This window comes from Octodon degus, unplaced genomic scaffold (genome assembly GCF_000260255.1).
Source record: "Octodon degus isolate 3935 unplaced genomic scaffold, OctDeg1.0 scaffold00015, whole genome shotgun sequence".
Classification (NCBI taxonomy): Eukaryota; Metazoa; Chordata; class Mammalia; order Rodentia; family Octodontidae; genus Octodon; species Octodon degus.
In genome coordinates, this window is record NW_004524591.1 from 14,764,844 (window position 1) to 14,782,858 (window position 18,015).

General features: G+C 41.5%; 1 protein-coding gene across 3 annotated transcripts in view; it reads right to left on the bottom strand.

Moving 5' to 3' along the window:
- Window positions 1-18,015, bottom strand: part of Osbpl3 (oxysterol binding protein like 3) — a 175,474-nt gene that overhangs the window by 39,528 nt on the left and 117,931 nt on the right. For all 3 annotated transcript variants that reach the window (XM_004626473.3, XM_004626472.3, XM_023709925.1), the window contains 3 exons: window positions 12,049-12,179; window positions 8,429-8,536; window positions 729-863 (listed from right to left, as the gene is read on the bottom strand). In XM_004626473.3, the coding sequence (XP_004626530.1) occupies window positions 729-863; window positions 8,429-8,536; window positions 12,049-12,179 (374 nt within the window). The remainder of the gene's footprint in view (window positions 1-728; window positions 864-8,428; window positions 8,537-12,048; window positions 12,180-18,015) is intronic.

Here is an 18,015-nt window from a genome sequence, read left to right on the forward strand (position 1 = left end):
AGGGCTGGCGCAGAATGCGAGACTGGGGTCAAACCCTGGTCCCTATGTTTGCCAAAGCAGCTGCTTAGTCCGCTGAGCTATCTTGCCAGCCGTATAATTTATCTTGAACTGTTTATGAAAAACAGAATTTTCAGGGCCAGGGATACAGTTCAGTGGCACAGCACCTGCAGAACCCAACAAGAATTTTCTATGGAAATTAATACATCAATAATGTTACCTCTTCTATATTTAAGGAGCACATCTATTAGTGCACATTTATCCACAGTAATGCTAACTACAGTATTTGCCTATCCAGAAAGATGATTTGCAATGTACCAATTTTTAAAAATACTATATTCTACACATTAATCTTATACTAACCATATTATAATATAAAATTATATTATAAAATTATGATTAAAAATATATAGAATGCTAATCGCTTTCCCTATGATAGAGATATTAATTAGTAAATAGAAGTCAGAATTATCAGTCTGTAATGAAAATGTAACAAAACGACAGAAATGAGGAGGTGTCTAACATTTTCTACATTTACAACATTTTTCTTCTAGCCTATCAAACCATTTTGTGTTATGGGGGGTTTGACTTAACAGAGAACACTCAGAATTCTGTGGTGGAAAAAGGCCTATGAGTTTTGTGTTTCTACATATGAGTCTTTACTGACCAAGTTAATCAACAAAGACACAAAAGCAATTGTCAAGGCATCTAATGGAAAACAGCGCTCAAACCTCATTTTCTGAAGAGCTTGGGGACAACAGAACTTCTTGTGCATCAAAAAACTCTGAAAGGGAGTCAGTGATGGAGAGCCTGCTTTCGTTGGAAAGCTGATGGACCAGCTCTCGGTTTTCATCTCTGGAGTTTTCCTATGTGACGAACAAAACCAAAAATACCTATATTCAGAAACAGTCTCAAGAAATGCAAACAAACAAAAAAAAACTAAGGGTTTTAGTTGCTTGATACACAGGGTGAGTCCCATGCAAACAAAGTGAGATCAGTGCCAAAGCCGAGAATAAGCCTCACACAAAACAAAATGAAAAGCAAAGTTCTCCTGCAAACACGCTTCACTTACAGGCACTGCTCAGGCACATGCTATGAATCAATCTTGAACCAAAAGAGCAGCTATCCAGGTCAGATTTTGATTCAACTGAGGGGGAAAATTCCAATGTTCTGTGAATCACATCCACTTATTCTCTACCACCGCATGACATATCTTTTTATCTTGAATTTCCCTCAGAATTGTACTGAATGCCCACCCTCATGTGGCTGGTTCCACACGGCACAGCTTTCTTCTGCACCTCTCAAAGGCCAGTATGCTACGTTTGAGGTGTCCCTTGATAAATACAGTGTGTTTTTGTGCAGAAGTGCCCCTGGTAGCAGCTCATTCATTATTCATGGATGAATGAGATTAATTCTCTTTGTCTGTCTCTTTCTACCTACAATGGCTGTTTAAGAGAAGGAAATCCCCAATCTGCAGTATAATACACTACACAAACAACAGACCATCACTATTTTCTCCTCTCACTGGACTCTCCATTCTTGACACCACTGGGTCTAGCCTTGTGCCACAAAAAGAAGGACCTGAACAGTCAGGCAGCTTGTTTTCTATTCTACTTACAACTGAAAGTTTAACTCAGCTCAATACACTAGGCAACTGATTTGTATACAGTCCTCAGCTGGCCATGGAGAAATGACAAAAGGTAAGAGAAGGTTTTGGTCTGAATGAGTGGAAAACAGCCCCAACAAATAACAGACCAAGACTGTGAAGAGACAAAGGGCTACAGAAGCTAAGATGGAGAGAATGGGTCTAGTTTGGTGACACCTGACCCAGACTGTGAGGTAAAAGAACAGATTTTGGACAAGATGATTTGACATTTGGCTCAGAGGAGAAAAACATTTCATTCCCCCTGAGGACCTGAACACCTCGCACTTGTCACTGCAGTGGTTAAGGAGCTGCTTCTATGTCATTACATACCTTACTAGCAAGCCCCTAATAAGGTTGAAAACAGACTTTAAGGCAGATGATGCCCAGGTTTCCTGAGTTTAAGGTACACTGCCTATCTCAAGCACAAATTATGCCCTAAGAGGGGATGCCAGCACAGCAGGGCTTCAGCATACTTCCACAGTTACTAAAAGGGCAAGGGGTCCCTTTATGAATTGTTTGCACTGGGGACACATGAAATATCTATTCCTTTGTCTGGGAGTTTTCCTAAATAAGGTATTTGTCAAGGTACTGGTTTAGAAACCCCACTCATTTTAATACCCGTGCATTTTTCTGAGAAGCCACCTTCTTCTTTACTCTCACAAAGAGATCACTGTAGACTATAAATAACCATCACAGCTGTCATCTTAAAGGAACAGCAGCTACCTTCCAAAGAGCCAGGCACAGAGCTACTGAGTTTGAAGACACAGTAACAATTCGCTGAGCTCCTTTAATGCTCCTTGCAGATAATGGAATCTTCCTGGGTCTCCAGTATGCTCCGCCATGTGAGATGCTAATGACTTATTTATCTGTGCTACTCATTAATTCTTCATGATGTACGCTTGTTCTCTATCTTCCTCCTCCTAGACTGATGGGTCAGGAGGATTTCCTGGCTGATCAATCTTGAAAATAACACAGCTGAGTACACCTTTTATGAAATGCTTGGGGTCAGATGTGTTTCAGATTTCTAATTTTGGGGGACTGTGGAATATTTGTGCATAATGGGACTGAAGTCTAAACATGAAATATATATATATATATATATATATATATATATATATGTTTCATGTATGCGCTACCTTATACACATAGCCTGAAGATGATTTTATAAAAAATTTTTAGAGCACCTGGATTAAACTGAGACCTATCGGTTTAGGCTAGATGTGGAATTTTCCACTTGTGACACCATGGTGGTGCTCAAAGAATTTTGGTTTGAAACACCTCAGATTTTGTATTTTTGGTTAGGGATTCTCAATCCATTATTCTATCCCCTGCCGGTGTCTTTCCATTCTGACAACATCCTACGAATTATTGCTAAACACCTGTCAGGACTGCAGGAGCCCCCAACACTTAGGAGTTCATGAACAACTAAAGACGTTACATACTAAAATATTAACACAGTTCAATTCAACTTTTCCCCTCAGTGTTTGTAATTCAGGTTACCAACTGTTTACACTTCAAAAAGTCAAACAGAGTAAAGGAAGGGAATTAAATTCCATCATGGTAAGGCAACTACTAAGGCCATTTGCACACATGTCTCTCCTAACTATTTTTTTCTAGTATGTATTTGCAGTACGTAATGATCAATTTATTGTGGGAAATTGTGTATGTAGTTGTTCTTTGTTTTGAAATATTTGTAATCAGACTATGTTTTGTTTTTTAAATCTTTTATTTATTTGGAACAAGGTCTTACTAGGTAGCACAGACTCATAGTGATCCTGCTATCTCAGCCTCCCCAGTGCTGGGATTATAGGTGAGCACCACCACGCCCAGTTTTGGAAGCCAGCTCAGTGCCCAGGGCCAGCCGGGCATGTGGTACCAGGGATCAAACCCAGGTCCTTGTGCTTGTCAGGCAGGTGCTTAGACTGCTTATAATACTATTTATACACATACATAACTTAATGAACTTTTCTCAAATACTTTAGCCAAAGTATTTTTTCAATATTAACATGGCTTCTGAGACTAAAACTACAGTATATTCAAAATAGAAAATACAAAAAAATCTAAGTAAATATTATGTCAAGTCCCATCACCTAGATATGGCTCTTACTAATTTATTGGTACGCTTCTTGTGTTAAACTATTGCATATGGGTCAGGCATGGTAGTGCATGCCTATAATCCCAGTACTTGAGAGGTTGAAGCAGGAGGATTACTATGAGTTTAAGGCTAGCCTGGGTGACAGTGAGTTCAAGGTTAGCCTGAACTGAGACCCTGTCTCAAATAAATAAATAAGTAAATAAACATATTATTTTGGAGTTTTTAGAGTTTTTTCTAAAAAACTCAGCTCAAACTGAGTCTCACTATATAGATTGGACTCACTATATAGATTGGTCTCACTATATAGATTGGACTCATAGTGATCCTCCTGTTTTTCATCCTCCCAAGCACTGGGATTACAGGTGTGAGCCACCATGCCCAGTCTCAATCATCATCTTAGCATGCCCTGGGGGCGGGGCTGGCACAGAACACCAGGGGATGGAATGCCAGTCATTGAATCTGCCTAAGCAGGTGCTTTAATCCACTGAGCTATCTGGCCAGCCCTAGATTTTTACTTTTTTCTTCTTAAAAAAACTGATGAAAGTATGTATAACCTATAAATTGTCTGCTACTTTAAGTTAACATATGGTGGAAATCTTCCCAGGCCATTAAAATTTTGCTGAGGCAATAAAATTCAATTGATAGATATTTTATTATATGTATATACCATTGAGTAATGAGTCCCAGAATTGGAAGTTAAGGGTATTTCCAGGTTTGCAGATTATATGTTTATAAATACGCCTTTATTTGCATCTTGTTATTTCTTAGGATCAATTTCCAGAAGTAGAATTATTAAAAATGTTTAAAGTAATATATATATCTATATATAGATAGTTAGATTACATCAACAGGAAAACGATTTTCTTTACATTCTTATATTAATGGTAATGAATACCATAATTTAAAAAGAACTTTTTTGCTGATCTAAATGTTTTGTTAGTCTGAACAGTTCTTTATTTTTCTTTCTTTTAATATATATATATTTTGTACACGGTCTCACTAGGCAGCTCGGACTCATAGTGACCCTCCTGTTTTCAGCCTCCCCAGTGCTGGATTCCAGGCATGCACCACCTAGACGTGGTTGCTTACTCAGCATGCCTGGGGGTGTGGCCAGAGCAGCATGTGGTGCTGGGGATCGAACCCCAGTCCCTGCGCTTGCCTAAGCAGGCCCTAAGTCCGTTAAGCTATCTTGCCAGCCCAGTTCTTTCTTTTTAAAAAGCAAGCCATAGGGTTTCAATGTTGAGGGAGGTTGGATGAGGAAGAATGGGACTTTCCTTTGCATTGTCTGTATCATCCTGTGAACTGTACGAACAATCACATACCATATAATGATGTCTCTGCCAAAGGGCCGATCTGGAAAAAGTTGTAACAGATCTGGAAAATACCTGTCCCTTACTGATGTCACAGCTGTAAAAAGTGACACAGCAAAAGGCCCTACTCTGCAGTGATGCTGACATAAATAGACCCATAGCCACCTGCCAGTAGTCATATAAAAGTATAGCCACATAACATTATGTGCAGTAGATAAAGCCTAATAACAGCAATATGTGATTGTCACTGCATGTACTGTATCATCAGCTTGGAGTGTAGACCTACTTATAGACTAAACATGAGAAATCAACTATAAAACAGTCGTAGGCTGAGGGATTCAGAAGAAGCACTGTTGTCACAGGAGGTGATAAAGCCATTCATTCTTTTGCCTGAGGACCATCTAGTAGGATAAGATGCTGGGATGAAAGACAGTGCTACTGATAATCCTGACTCTGTGTAGGTCTAACTTAACGTGTATGTCTTAGTTTTAAACAAGAAACTATATAAAAACAAAAACATAAAACACTGTAAAAATAGGTTATAGCTTATAACCTACGTGCCTATTCTACTTGGCTTAGGTGTATAGTAGGTCATACTATCTAGGTTTACATACATGCTCTATATGTCATACAACATGAGGTACTGCTGAGAACACATCCTATTGGCTAAAGTGATGTATACCTGAATTGAAAAATAAGAAATAAAAAGACCTCATAATTATCGGGGTGTGTGTTAAATATATCTATTTTCTATTTACTTGGTGAGATCTTAATATTACTAACATTACTTAATATTATTTGTTTGTTGCTCAAGCCCTAAAAACACTGCCTTTGATTTTGAATTATCTAAACCTATCGTTTTCAAATACAATATTTTTCTTAAGTCTATTATTTGCTTCAGTTTTTGATGCACACTATTTTTCCCCTAGGAATAACAGATTTAGTCAACATTTTTAGCAATTTTTTATTACTCCTCAATTCAGGAAATCTTCTCTACTCTAGAAGCTTAATCAATATTCCATATTTTTTAGTTTCTACTTTGATATTTAACTCAAATTGACTGATGATTCATTCTGACATGCAATGGAATGATTTAAACTTCTCTCCAGGTTATTTTGAGCTGCACTGACCTAACTTATTGGAGAATTCATTTCTTTCTCATTGGTTTTTGATGCTGTTCTCATCTATGTATTTATTTCTTTTATATGTAAAAAGGTGTTTATGGCTCAGACGCTTACTGTGCCAGCTTTCTACAGCTTCTCTGCCCGCCATGAACTAGAGGAGCATTGAGGGCGTATGTTCTGGCTCAGCGTGTCTTCCCTCCTTATATAGCACTAAAGCTTGTCAGAAAACATGTGTTTTGGCCTCACTGGATATAGATTTAAATCTCAGCTTTGTCTCTTATAATTTGAGAGAAGTTAGTTATTTAACCACTCTGGGCTTTCTTTTCCTTTTTAAAAATTAAAGTACCACCACTTATTTCATAAAGTAAAGGCTAGGAACTGGTGAGATAATGCATTCAGATGTTAAAAACACAGCAAGCAGGTAGGCGCTTAGGAGAATTAAGTTCCTTTCTCTTTTAGACTCTTTTAAAAGTTTTGCCTTTTTAGTCTCTTAAATGGACTTTAGGTGCAGAAGGATGTTAACTCCAAGTCACCTGGCCTTCCATGTAGAATCTAAAATAATATAGAATAAAGACCTGATCACCTAATAATATTAAATTTTCACATTTGGGAATATGAAACAGGGAAGGACTAATAGGTTGTGGGAGAAATTTAGACAGGAAAGTGTAGATTTCAGAATTCAAGTCCCCAAATCCAACATCAAAGATGGGTAATCTAGGGCCAGGGGTTCGATCCCCGGGCCTGCCATACCCCAGGGGCATGCTGAGATGGCAACTGAGACTGGGCATGGTGGTGCATGCCGTAATCTCAGCTCTCGGGAAGCTGTAAACAGGCTGATCATTACGAGTCCAATCTGGTAGTGAGACCCTGAACACCCTGTAGACCCTTCACTAAAATATAAAAAACAAACAAACAAAAAAAGATGGGTAATCTGTGCAGATAAAAGAAGGAACAGAAAGCAACAAAGGCAGTGTAAGGTTGTAAAAACAGCGCCCCTGGGCTGACTCCACCACTGAGGGGCTCTATTTCTCAACAGAGTAGTATTTGAGGTGCCTGAGAATGATCTATGGGGGAAAAATGGACTTCATTTTCAGTCTGCATGACCATTTCCACTTTTTTGTTTACTTCCTGAAGACAACAATAGCTTTTGCCTTGCTGGGAAAGTGAGCCTGAGTCACTCTGAGAAAAAAAAAGGATAAATCATGGGGATCAGAAGAAATCTGGAAAAGGAAATAAATGAGACATGATTAGAGACTTAAGGAGGCTGCTTCGGAAGATGTGAGTTTGAGGTTGCTCTGTGAGGGCAATTTATAGCATTCAGGCTTATGATATATTCATTTTCAGATCACTCTAAAAATAGTCATTTTTTTTAATACCTGAGATTTTGGTTTCTATCCCAAAACACAAATGGGCCCAAGTATGTACACTGAGCACAATCTCACAAAAGCCTAAGTAAAAGCTACCTAACTACTCATTAAAAGCATAAATGCAACTTCTAGGATATACTACATATGAGGTAAGTATCATCTGGAAATACAAATGTACCCCGAGACCGCCATGGGACATGGCAGCAGACAAGCCTGAGTGATGGCTGACAGCTACCCCTACGGCTGGGCCCTGGTTCAAGCGAGTGTGCAGATTCAAAAAGGGTCTACCTGCTAAGCCATGCTTTGGCCCAGGCAGAAAGGCAGACCACCACAAGGAATGGTAAGGTGTTACATTCTGCAGGTGACAGTCTGGATCTAGTGCTATTTATTGACCAAAAGATTGCAATTGTAATGCAACACTTTTTCCCTCAAAGTGTACCACTGTGTTTGGTAAAAAGAAAAAACAGCACAGGTTTTATGGAGTGAGCAAAGAAAGCTGGCAAGGAACTGAGTATGACAGGCCACAGAAATTTAGATTTCTTGAGGAATAACAGGAAAAACTATTGTCTCTGTACAGTCAGGACTTCGGTACTATCTAGTAAAAGGAACGATGTGGAGAAGAATAAGGTAAAAAAATATACAGAAGGAAGAAACTGAGGAAAAAGCATCCTGAAGCTGTTCATAGCACATCCTCTCATGGAGTATCTGCAACACTGGGAGTCCCATCCAGGCAGCAGCTGTGGCAGCAGCCAGCTGTGCCCAGCACCCACGAGGCAGTGGCAAGGTAAACACCACTCAGGAAGGCGAAGCAGGGAAATCGTGCTAGTGGGCAGAGGACACCACAGAGGCCGAGGCAGTCACAGATGGTACCAGATGAGAAACCTACCCACCTCTGCCAGATTGTCACCCAACTTGGCAACAGCAGGCGGGTCGAGCAGCAGAGATTCGGCATGGATTCTGCGTAAGCGTTCTTTAAGATCTGTGTTTTGTGCTATGGCCTGGAACATGTTAAAAACAGCGGTGCTCTGTTAATACATGGAAGTTTCAGGAAAGGACAGCAGGGGCCCAGTGGAAGAGCTCTCTGAGAGCTGAGAGAGCTGGCGGTGGAGGCCAGAGGGGCACTTCTGGGGTTGCTCCAGGAGCTCTGGAGCGGGAGGATCTGATTCCCACAGAGGTAACACACAGGGGACTCGAAATAATGCTCCATTGTTAATCTCATTTCCAGAAGTAGGAAGGTTGGGAAGAGTCACAGACACCCCCAATGTCATTAGGTTAGTGGCCCTATCATAGCATCTCTCTCTCCTGACCAAGGGTCTTTGGTTTTTCTGGCCACTCCCCAGCAATTACTGGCCCAGCAGTAATTCCAGGTTTCGCTCATTCTTGAAAAGATGCTGCTCCCACCTTGTGATCAAGCCTACTGAAATGTGATTTCATTTTTACACAGCTAAAGAGGATCTCAGGAGGGGTGCTGGGAAGCAGAACTTTATGGAAGGTTAATTTTACTCTTTTCCAATGTAAGTATTGGTTATATTTTAGGACTAAGACAATTTCTATTCTTTTTTTTTTTTTTTTTTTTTTTAAATAAAACAAGCCAATCTCACTTACCTGCATAAGGGCTTAAATACAGTGGCCTTGGGAACGGGTGGATGTTCACTGTAAGCATATCTGAGATGAATCAGACCTCTAATTTCCCCAAGTAGGCCCTACCTCTTGACTAGGAAGACCTGCTGAAGCTAGAGGAAGACATTTCTTTCCTACTGATATTCCTGTGTACTGCACCACCAACTGTCCTCCAAGCGCTCTGGCTTTGGAAGGAGACAAGCTCTCCTGATTATCCCCAAACGCTCCCATAATCTGCTCCATGGGTAATTTAATGTGAATGCATTCTATCTGCCTTTCTGACACTCTTCTAAAAAGCTCAGAGCCTTTCTCATCCTCGAGGGTCTACAGGGCCTACCTTCTGCGTGACAAGAAGAATATGGTTCTGTCTTACCCTCTTCTGGATTACAAAGAAGGATTTTGCCTTTAGGTATCCATGGAAGTACTGGGTTATTAAAAAATCCTTAAGACTCAAAAATTTAAGAAACATGAATTCATACAGGCACATACAACACCCTCTTCAGGATGCTCAGCTCATCCTGGCTGCTGTCTCACTGGTATAGTAGTTGGGATCATAGCCTAGACTGCAAATAATGTTATTCTAGAAAGTTCTTTTGTAAGCCTCAGGTTGAAATAAGAAAGAAACACACCAAGACAGTGACACGCAGCCCCAGCATATCCACTCTGATTGCTCTAAGATGATCCTAAAATTTATTTTTAAAAAAACAAAGCTTGGACTGAATTAGGAGTACAAACTAAACAGGAAAGAAGAGATTCTTTTGATTTAAGTTTCTAAAATCATGAACAGAAGTGTAGTGGATGATGCACTGTGTCAATTTGAGAAGTCTAGAAGCTTAACTAAGTAACTCAGTAGCTCTACAACCTGGGGTGTAGCAGACATGCCCTTCCCTCTAGGATGCTGTTCATTGTGTCAACTTGAGCAGTTTAGAGTTTAACTAAGAGACTCAGCAGAGGGCCAGGGTCCTCACTTATAAACATCCTGAGCCTGTGTAAAATGAGGGCACCTGGATTATGTGAGCGCTATACTAACCCTAAGGGGAGGGTAGCTTGCATACAATGTAAGGGAGGAAAAGAGACTTTGCTTTGTGGTCTTCTGCTACCTTGAGCTGTTGCCCCTCACCATGCCACCTTGCCTCAGAGCCAGCTAATTACAGACTGAAACCTTCACAAACTCTGAGTTAAATAAACCTTCTTTCCTTCATTTGGAGTATTGGGTATTTTGTCTCAGCATTGACAGAAGAGTAACTAAGACAATGAGTGAGAATGAATTTCTTATAGCAAAGGTGAAGACAGGGGCCGGGGAGATGGCTCAGTGGAATAGGTGCTTGCCTGGCAAGCACAAGGGTCTGAGTTCAATCCCCAATCCTGCAAAAAAAAAAAAAAAAAAAAAAAAAAAAGTGAAGACCACTTTGGCCCCAGATATCATGGCCAGATGAGCCTCAATGGCCATACTATGGCAGATAAATGAGAGGAGGCCAGATCTCTACAAGCCGCAGTGAGGCAGGAAGAGGGAAAGCATGTGGAAAAAACTTTTGAGAGGCCCATTACAGGTCCCTCCTAAATGCACTAAAAGCTACCCTGCTGGAAACAACAGGAACTGCTGTTCCACTAAGTAAAAATCTTTAAACACACACACACACACACACACACACACACACACACACACACACAGAGCGCTTTGCTAACTAGCAACTCAATATGTGGCTGGCTCTTCACTACAGTCCAAAAGGGTGTTTTTCTATCTCTTGACGTTTCTAAAGACTCTACATGAGGAGTGAGCCAATGTCATTTTTACTCCTTTCAAAAATAATACATTTGAGTTGTCAGCTGAGTGAATGTACTTTTAAAATTGTAAAGGATATATTATTAATATTATAATGACTTTTATAATTACCATGACTTTTCCCAGAAACACGATGAGCAAAAACATAGACATTTTCATGCCCATAATGGCTTCTGGTAGAGATCTTAAAATTCATCTCCCTTACCTGACCTAAAATAGAAAACTCAGTACTTCTTCAGATGGTAGTTTCGTATGTGCTCATTTCATACACAGAAAAATAAGGATTCCAAGCAAAGAGCAAAAACAAAACAAGCATGCTATTTCAAACATTTCTTGCTTCTTGCTAGATAAAGAATGAATTTTTAGGCAATTCAGTTGTTTAGATAGAGTTAGGACACGAGAAGTCAACCACAGAGTTTGACTACTCTGAGGAGTGAATTGAACAAAAGAAGATAGGGAGTGAATGACAGGATGGCTTTAGGAAACACATCTGAGGCCCTAGCAATGATCTTTGCATTGCTGTGAAGGCACAATGATTACCTAATGGACACTTTTGTATGAAGCATCTGTCTGTGCCCATGGGGGCAAAAAGCTAAATGTTTCGTGCTATTTAATAAAATACAATAACTTTCATGTCTTTGAAAGGGTGGTTAAGAAGGATCAGTGCTTTGCAGGAGAGAAGCTAAGAGCATAAATTGGAAAGTTCTCTCTGCCACCTGTGATTTGAGGAGTCAATCTAAACTGGCAGTATTCCACATCCAAAAATCTCACCAGACTGTCAGATTTCATAAGCATTAACAAACACATGTCTGTAGGGCACACACAGACACACAGTAAAGAGACAGAAAAATTCAGATAAATTGGAGGAAACCAAACTTAAAGAATCTAACACTTAATAAAATACAATTATTAAGACTTAGGGAAAGAAAAGACAGAGTAGGCTGTTTCCTTATTTAGACTAAACAGATCTGATAAAAGGTTAGAATACAATTTAGATAGTTTCATTTTCTCTTGAATCTTCAACACAGTCATGAAAATCATGGAAATGGAAAAGATAAGCAAGGAGCACATCTGCAGTCATCTCGCTGACACAGACACATAACTTACGGACGACAGAGCGTGCTTCAGACCAAGGGACTGAGCAGAAGGGGCGGAGGAGGCATCTTGCTCCATCAGCTGCTTCAGTCTCTCTCTCTCCACCAATATGGTGTTAAAAGCCGACCTTAAAGCGAAGTAAACTACAAAGATATAATCATTGTAAGTGGGATCAAAAGAAGAGGCATAATTAAAAACAAAATACAAAAAACTGTATTTCTCACAAAAGAATTTAACAAAGTAACAGCCCTAAATATTTTGAGTTCAGCAAATATAAATTCTACATTGACTTTTAAAAAACACATTTGCAATATACAACATCAAGAGCGAGTAAGACGAGGACTGGCCAAATAGCTCAGTGGATTAAGGTACCTGCAAGCAGGCTCAGGGGCTGGGGGTTCAATCCCCGGGCCTGCCATGCCAGCCCTGCCCCTAGGGTACACTGAGACAGCAACTGAGACTGGGTGTGGTGGCGTGCGCCTGTAATCCCAGCTCTCAGGAGGCTGTAAACAGACGGATCACTATGAGTAGGATCTAGTAGTGAGAGCAGGATCTAGTAGTGAGACCCTGAACACCCTGTAGACCCTTCCCTAAAATAAAAAAAATTAAAAAAAGAGTGAGTCAGATGATACACTATAGGTTCTGGAAGAGGATAGGTCAGTGCCTGTCCTCAGCTGAATGTGTCCCACTCTGTTTTGGGACACTCAGTGAGGAGGCTGCGCCTAGAGCACAGGGTGTCTGCTTTCTGCTCAGTTTTGCTGGGGGCCTAAAGGTGCTTTTGAAAGTCTGAACATTTATACACATACACACATTTGCCAGTTATCAGGCACCTTCCCACTATAACATCCCATGGTTTTATGTTTTGTGGAGTCTCAACAATCAGCATTTAGTTGTGTTTGATTCTCAAGACAGAATATAGTTAAAAAGAAGGCTTAGTGGTTATCAGAGGGAAAGTGATAAAAAATTGATAGCTCCTGAACAAGTTAACCAAATTAATTAGATGAGAGAGTCAGGTGATGCTGTGCCTCTGTGTTTAATACCCTGGAAAAAGATACTTTCTTCCTGATTGAGCACCAGCCAGGGACATACATCTGGATTTGATCATGAGGAAACAACAGACAACTAAACATCCTGTTTTCAAAAATGGTCTGTTGTCTTCAAAAGTATTAATCTTACAAAAGAGAAAAAAAGAGGGAACTGTTCCCAATTAAAGGGTCTCAAATGACCCAGCATATTATTAAATTCCAGAGGCTTGCATTTGCAAAGGTATTGCTATCAAGGAGTGACCTTTTTAGTGACACAGATACTAATATATCACTGACTACTTCCTTCAGGGAGGACAACTGAACCTTTCTACATGCTATCACTGAACTTGACTGAGGCTCTAGCAGTTAGTAATGGAGTTAGAGCCTCTCACAAAGGCGTGTAAAGATGAGCTATTTATACGTACACATACACAAACACACCCCCACACACACTATATAGTGCTGCTTCTATCACTAAAAGGGAAGGGTCGATCCATGGCTTATTCACTCTGTGACCCAGGACAAGTATATGAATGCTTGAATCCCAGTTTCCTCGTAGCACTTAAGGTGTAGAATGTTGTAAGAATTAAGGCAGATAATGCAGGTAAAGCGCTTAACCCAATGCGCAGCCTATAATGAACTATTAATGTTACTACAATAGTAACAGTGACGATGACGAAAGAGGAGCATGAGGATGAATGTGACGGTGACTATAACCTCTTGAAATTGGCAGCAGCTCTAGAAGGAAGCTTTAGTCTCTTGCCAGGACAAGCAACAGAAAGGCCGTGTAAATAACTGCACACAGGAGAGAGTCTGTGAATGAAGGACCAGATGCCACCTACTGAGCCTGCTTTCTCAGGAAACAAAGCAGTGAGCCATGCAGTGAGCCCACTGCATTTTATGTCCTAGTAGACACGTGCGCCCGCCCATAGGACACCCACAGCCATCTCAGTGGGTCCCTGGGGAGCTACTTCTTTACCATCACATTTTTTTCTTCCAAATAAAATAAACATAGCACTCAGCTGGCTACCACTTTCCCCAATTGATTCCTCTGGCTTTCAGCAACCAAGCTAAAAGCTACCTACTTAAATTTTATAAATCGGAAAAATATGTACATGATTCAAAATGCACAGCTGAGACTGTGGTGGGAATAAAGAAAAAGAAAGGTGCTCACATAGTCATTACTTCCTGGGAGGTGCGGAACTTCTCCTCAGTCATCTGACAAAGTGGTTCAGAGTGTACTAAATCCCTCAAATAGTAGTTGAGGAGCACAGAAGACACTAATGAAATCATTCACAGCTACCTAGTGACCCAGTACATCCAGAACAGTGACAAGAGACTGTTTATGGATCACATTTATACGAAATGTGAAAAACACAGGATCCCAAAGTTCAGGAATATTCTCTGTGACAGAGGACCTTAATTCTGTCTCGATCCTAAGTTTATCAGAGACACAAGTTTTAAAAACAGAAAATCCAAACAGAATGACGATAAGTATGGATGCCTGATAAAAAGTCATTCAGAAAATCTGGGACACATAGAGCTACAAAGAGCCACCAAGACCGTCACAGCCACCTACCCAAAGCTTGGCCAACTCTCAACTCTTCTACATCACCAATATCCCCCCTAAACTGTGCTTCTGGCCCACATTTCTCCATGTTCTGGCTACTCCCTCAGGCAGGAACTACTTTCTCTTTCATGCATTCAAACATGAGAATGCAATTATGGGGTCTCTGCTTACGCATCTTTCTGTCACCAGCCATTTCCCAGATGTCCTGCTGCTGTAAGTAGGTGTGACACAGGATGAGCTTTTGACTTTAAGAACCATTAAGCTGCACTCGCTAAATGGAAAACCAAGAGCACCCAACCAACTCCCGGTGATCACTGCCTTTACTGCTGCTCCCACGCTCTCCTTGTATAGGGTTAGGATGAAGAGACCACAATACACAGCGTGCTACCAGAGACAGTCACGCTGTAACAAAGGCAAATGTGAACTTAAAGCCTGCCTCCCTCTATCGCTTCACTGCCATTTACATCATAGAAATAGGATTCTATACCTGTGTGTGAATGATGCCTGCATCTCAGTGCTTTAAGGAAACACTAAGAAAACTTACTATCATGTGGCACCCAACACAGTAGGATTCATTTCTTTCTTTTAATGAAACTATATTTTGTGTGAATTATCTTTAAAATATTGACATGCCTAAAATACATGGGATGATGTGATTTTTTATGTAGTCTGCTTCCTTTCAGTTTTAAACTTTATTGAATAACCTTTAAGTTTTTTTTCTGTATTTTAGAGAAGGGTCTACAGAGTGTTCAGGGTCTCACTACTAGATCGGATTCATAGTGATTCTCCTGTTTACAGCCTCCCAAGTGCTGGGATTATAGGCGCATGCCACCACAGCAGGCCAGGGATTGAACCCCCAGCCCCTGTACCTGCTTGCAGGCACTTTAATGCTGAACTACTTGGCTGGCCCTTGGTACAGGGTCTTGCTATACATTCGGACTCATAATGATCCTCCTGTTTCAGCCTCCCCAGCCCTAGAATTACAGGTGTGTGCCACTACGCCCATATACAGGCATGCATGGCATGTCTACGAACCCAGGGCTGGCATGGCATGCAGTACTGGGAATTGAACTCGGGTCCTTGCACTTCCCAGGCAGGCACTGAGATTGTTGAACTATCTCCTCAGCCGTACCCATAGTTTTAAAATATTCTGAACCCATGTACTATCCAAATTGCTTTAGCTATATTAGGTGACTGTACTAAATGCTCTTATTTATTGATAATGTACCTGAGCTTAATTGTTCAGCACACATATACTCAATTATAATTTATGTAAAATACATGACATGGCTTTTCCTTAAGTCATATATGTCTTTTTTTTGTTTTTTTTTGTATTTTTTAGGGAAGGGTCTACAGAGTGTCCAGGGTCTCATTACTAGTGATCCACCTGTGCACAGCCTCCCAAAAGCTGAGATTATAGGCATGCACCACCATGCCCAGTCTCCATTGCCATCTCAGCATGCCCTGGGGGAGGGGTGCCCAGCAAAGTAGGCCCAGGGATCAAACCCCCAACCCCTGTGCCTGCTTGCAGGCGCTTTAATCCGCTGAGCTATTTGACCAGTCTATCTTTCAGGTTTTAATCTATGAATGTGTGTATTAGTTGATACATTGTGTCAACTTGGCTGAATCAGCTACCGCAGAGTGGAGACCTCGCCCTTCAGGTGGGCAGGGCCCAGGAATTGAGAAAGGCAGGAAGCCGCCCTGCCTGGTTTCCTGCCGCCCCACCCTGCTTCTGAAGTCCCAGTCTTCGGAGGAGCTTGACCTTCACAGCGGAGCCACTTTGGAGGAGCTCCTATCTTTACTGTGGAGCGCTGGTCTTTGCAGTCAGCGCAGAAGGAAGAGAGAGGCTTGATGGACGCCGCTGCAGCTGCTGCCCCTCCTCTGCTCTTCATTGTTTTCTGCTGCATGAACTGCTGTTGTTTGCCTTGGAGCTAGCGAAATATGGACTGAACCCTCCAGTAACTGTGAGCTAAATAAACCTTTCCTTCCTTCATCTTGTGTCAGATATTTGTCCCAGCAACGAATAAAAAGTAACTAAGACAGAATTTGGTACCAGGAGTGGGGTCATTGCTGTGGCTATACCTGACAATGTGAATTACAAGCTTTTGGGACTGGCTTATGGGAAGAGATAGGAAAGGTTTGGAGAAATCCGGTACTTGTGAAGAGCTGGAACAGCTTTGGCTGTTTTGTTTGGGAGATTCTGGTCAGAGCTCAGACCAGAAGACTGACAGAAAGCCTGCTTGTAAAGACCAGGCTGGGAAGGTTTCTGCTGGGAAAGACAGCATTGGTTGTTGTACTCCAGATCATTTGTGTTTTGACCTGGCAGAAAAGTTGTCTGCATTTTGCTTATGTCCAGAGACTTTGCCTGAGACTGAGTTTAAGCATGGTGGACTGATCAATCTGGCAAAAGATATTTCAAAGCAGCCAAATATTGGGGCAGTGTCATGGTTGTTGTTGGGGGCTTTTAGCCAGATTTCTGTTAAGAATGAAGAGCAAAAAGCCCAAAAGGATGATTTAAAATTGTTGTGAGTTTGGCCAGAAAGGAAGCACCAGGAAGGCTGTGGACTGTGAAGACAGAGCTGAGAGGATCTCCATTGCTGAGAAGGAACAGGAGAGTAGAAAAGATGTCCTGAGGGCATCACAGGAGATGGCAGGTTCTTGCCCTTTGTAGCCTCAGAATCACAAAGGTGAAAAACTTTGCTTTGAGGAGAAAGCTGCAGAGCCCCATGTTCCAGAATGGAGGCAGCGGCCACATCAGATTGCAGAATGGCGCTGGCATAGAGAATTTGTTTCTCAGAATCAGGGTCAGAGTGCTCGGCGATCCACGCACTCGACCCCTACAGCCAAGAGAGAGGAAACCCTGGCTTCTGCTCCAGTTGGCAGCAGCCCTTGGAGTCATCCACGTGGCTTTGGTTGTAGGCCCATGAAGAATGCAGGAGTTCGGAGGTTCAGAAGGCTTCCGCCCAGATTTCAGAAGAAGGCCTGGGAGGCCAGGCACTGTGCCCCTGAGAGGGCAGTGTGTGAAGCTATGAGTGAGAAGCCTACTCAGTGGAAACCTCAGAAGTTTGAAAAAGCCAGGAACAGGGATGATCTAAGAAAAGCTGCAAAAAGGGAGCAAAGCAGGCCTGAGAGAAAAGCCCTAGGAGCTACCCGCAGAAATGCCTTAGCAGTGGAGCCACATAAGGCTTTTGGAGCTCACTACTCATTACAGTGTGCTTTGGATGGTCCACAGGGAAGTACAGGACTTAACGTTTGCCCTTCTGGACCTTGGACTTGTTTTGGTCCCAGTTGTTTGTATCCTGCTGTGTATCCCTTTTGGAATGGCAATGCTTATCTTGTGCGGTGAATGTTAGAAGTGTTTAACTTTTCATTTGTAGAGGGGCT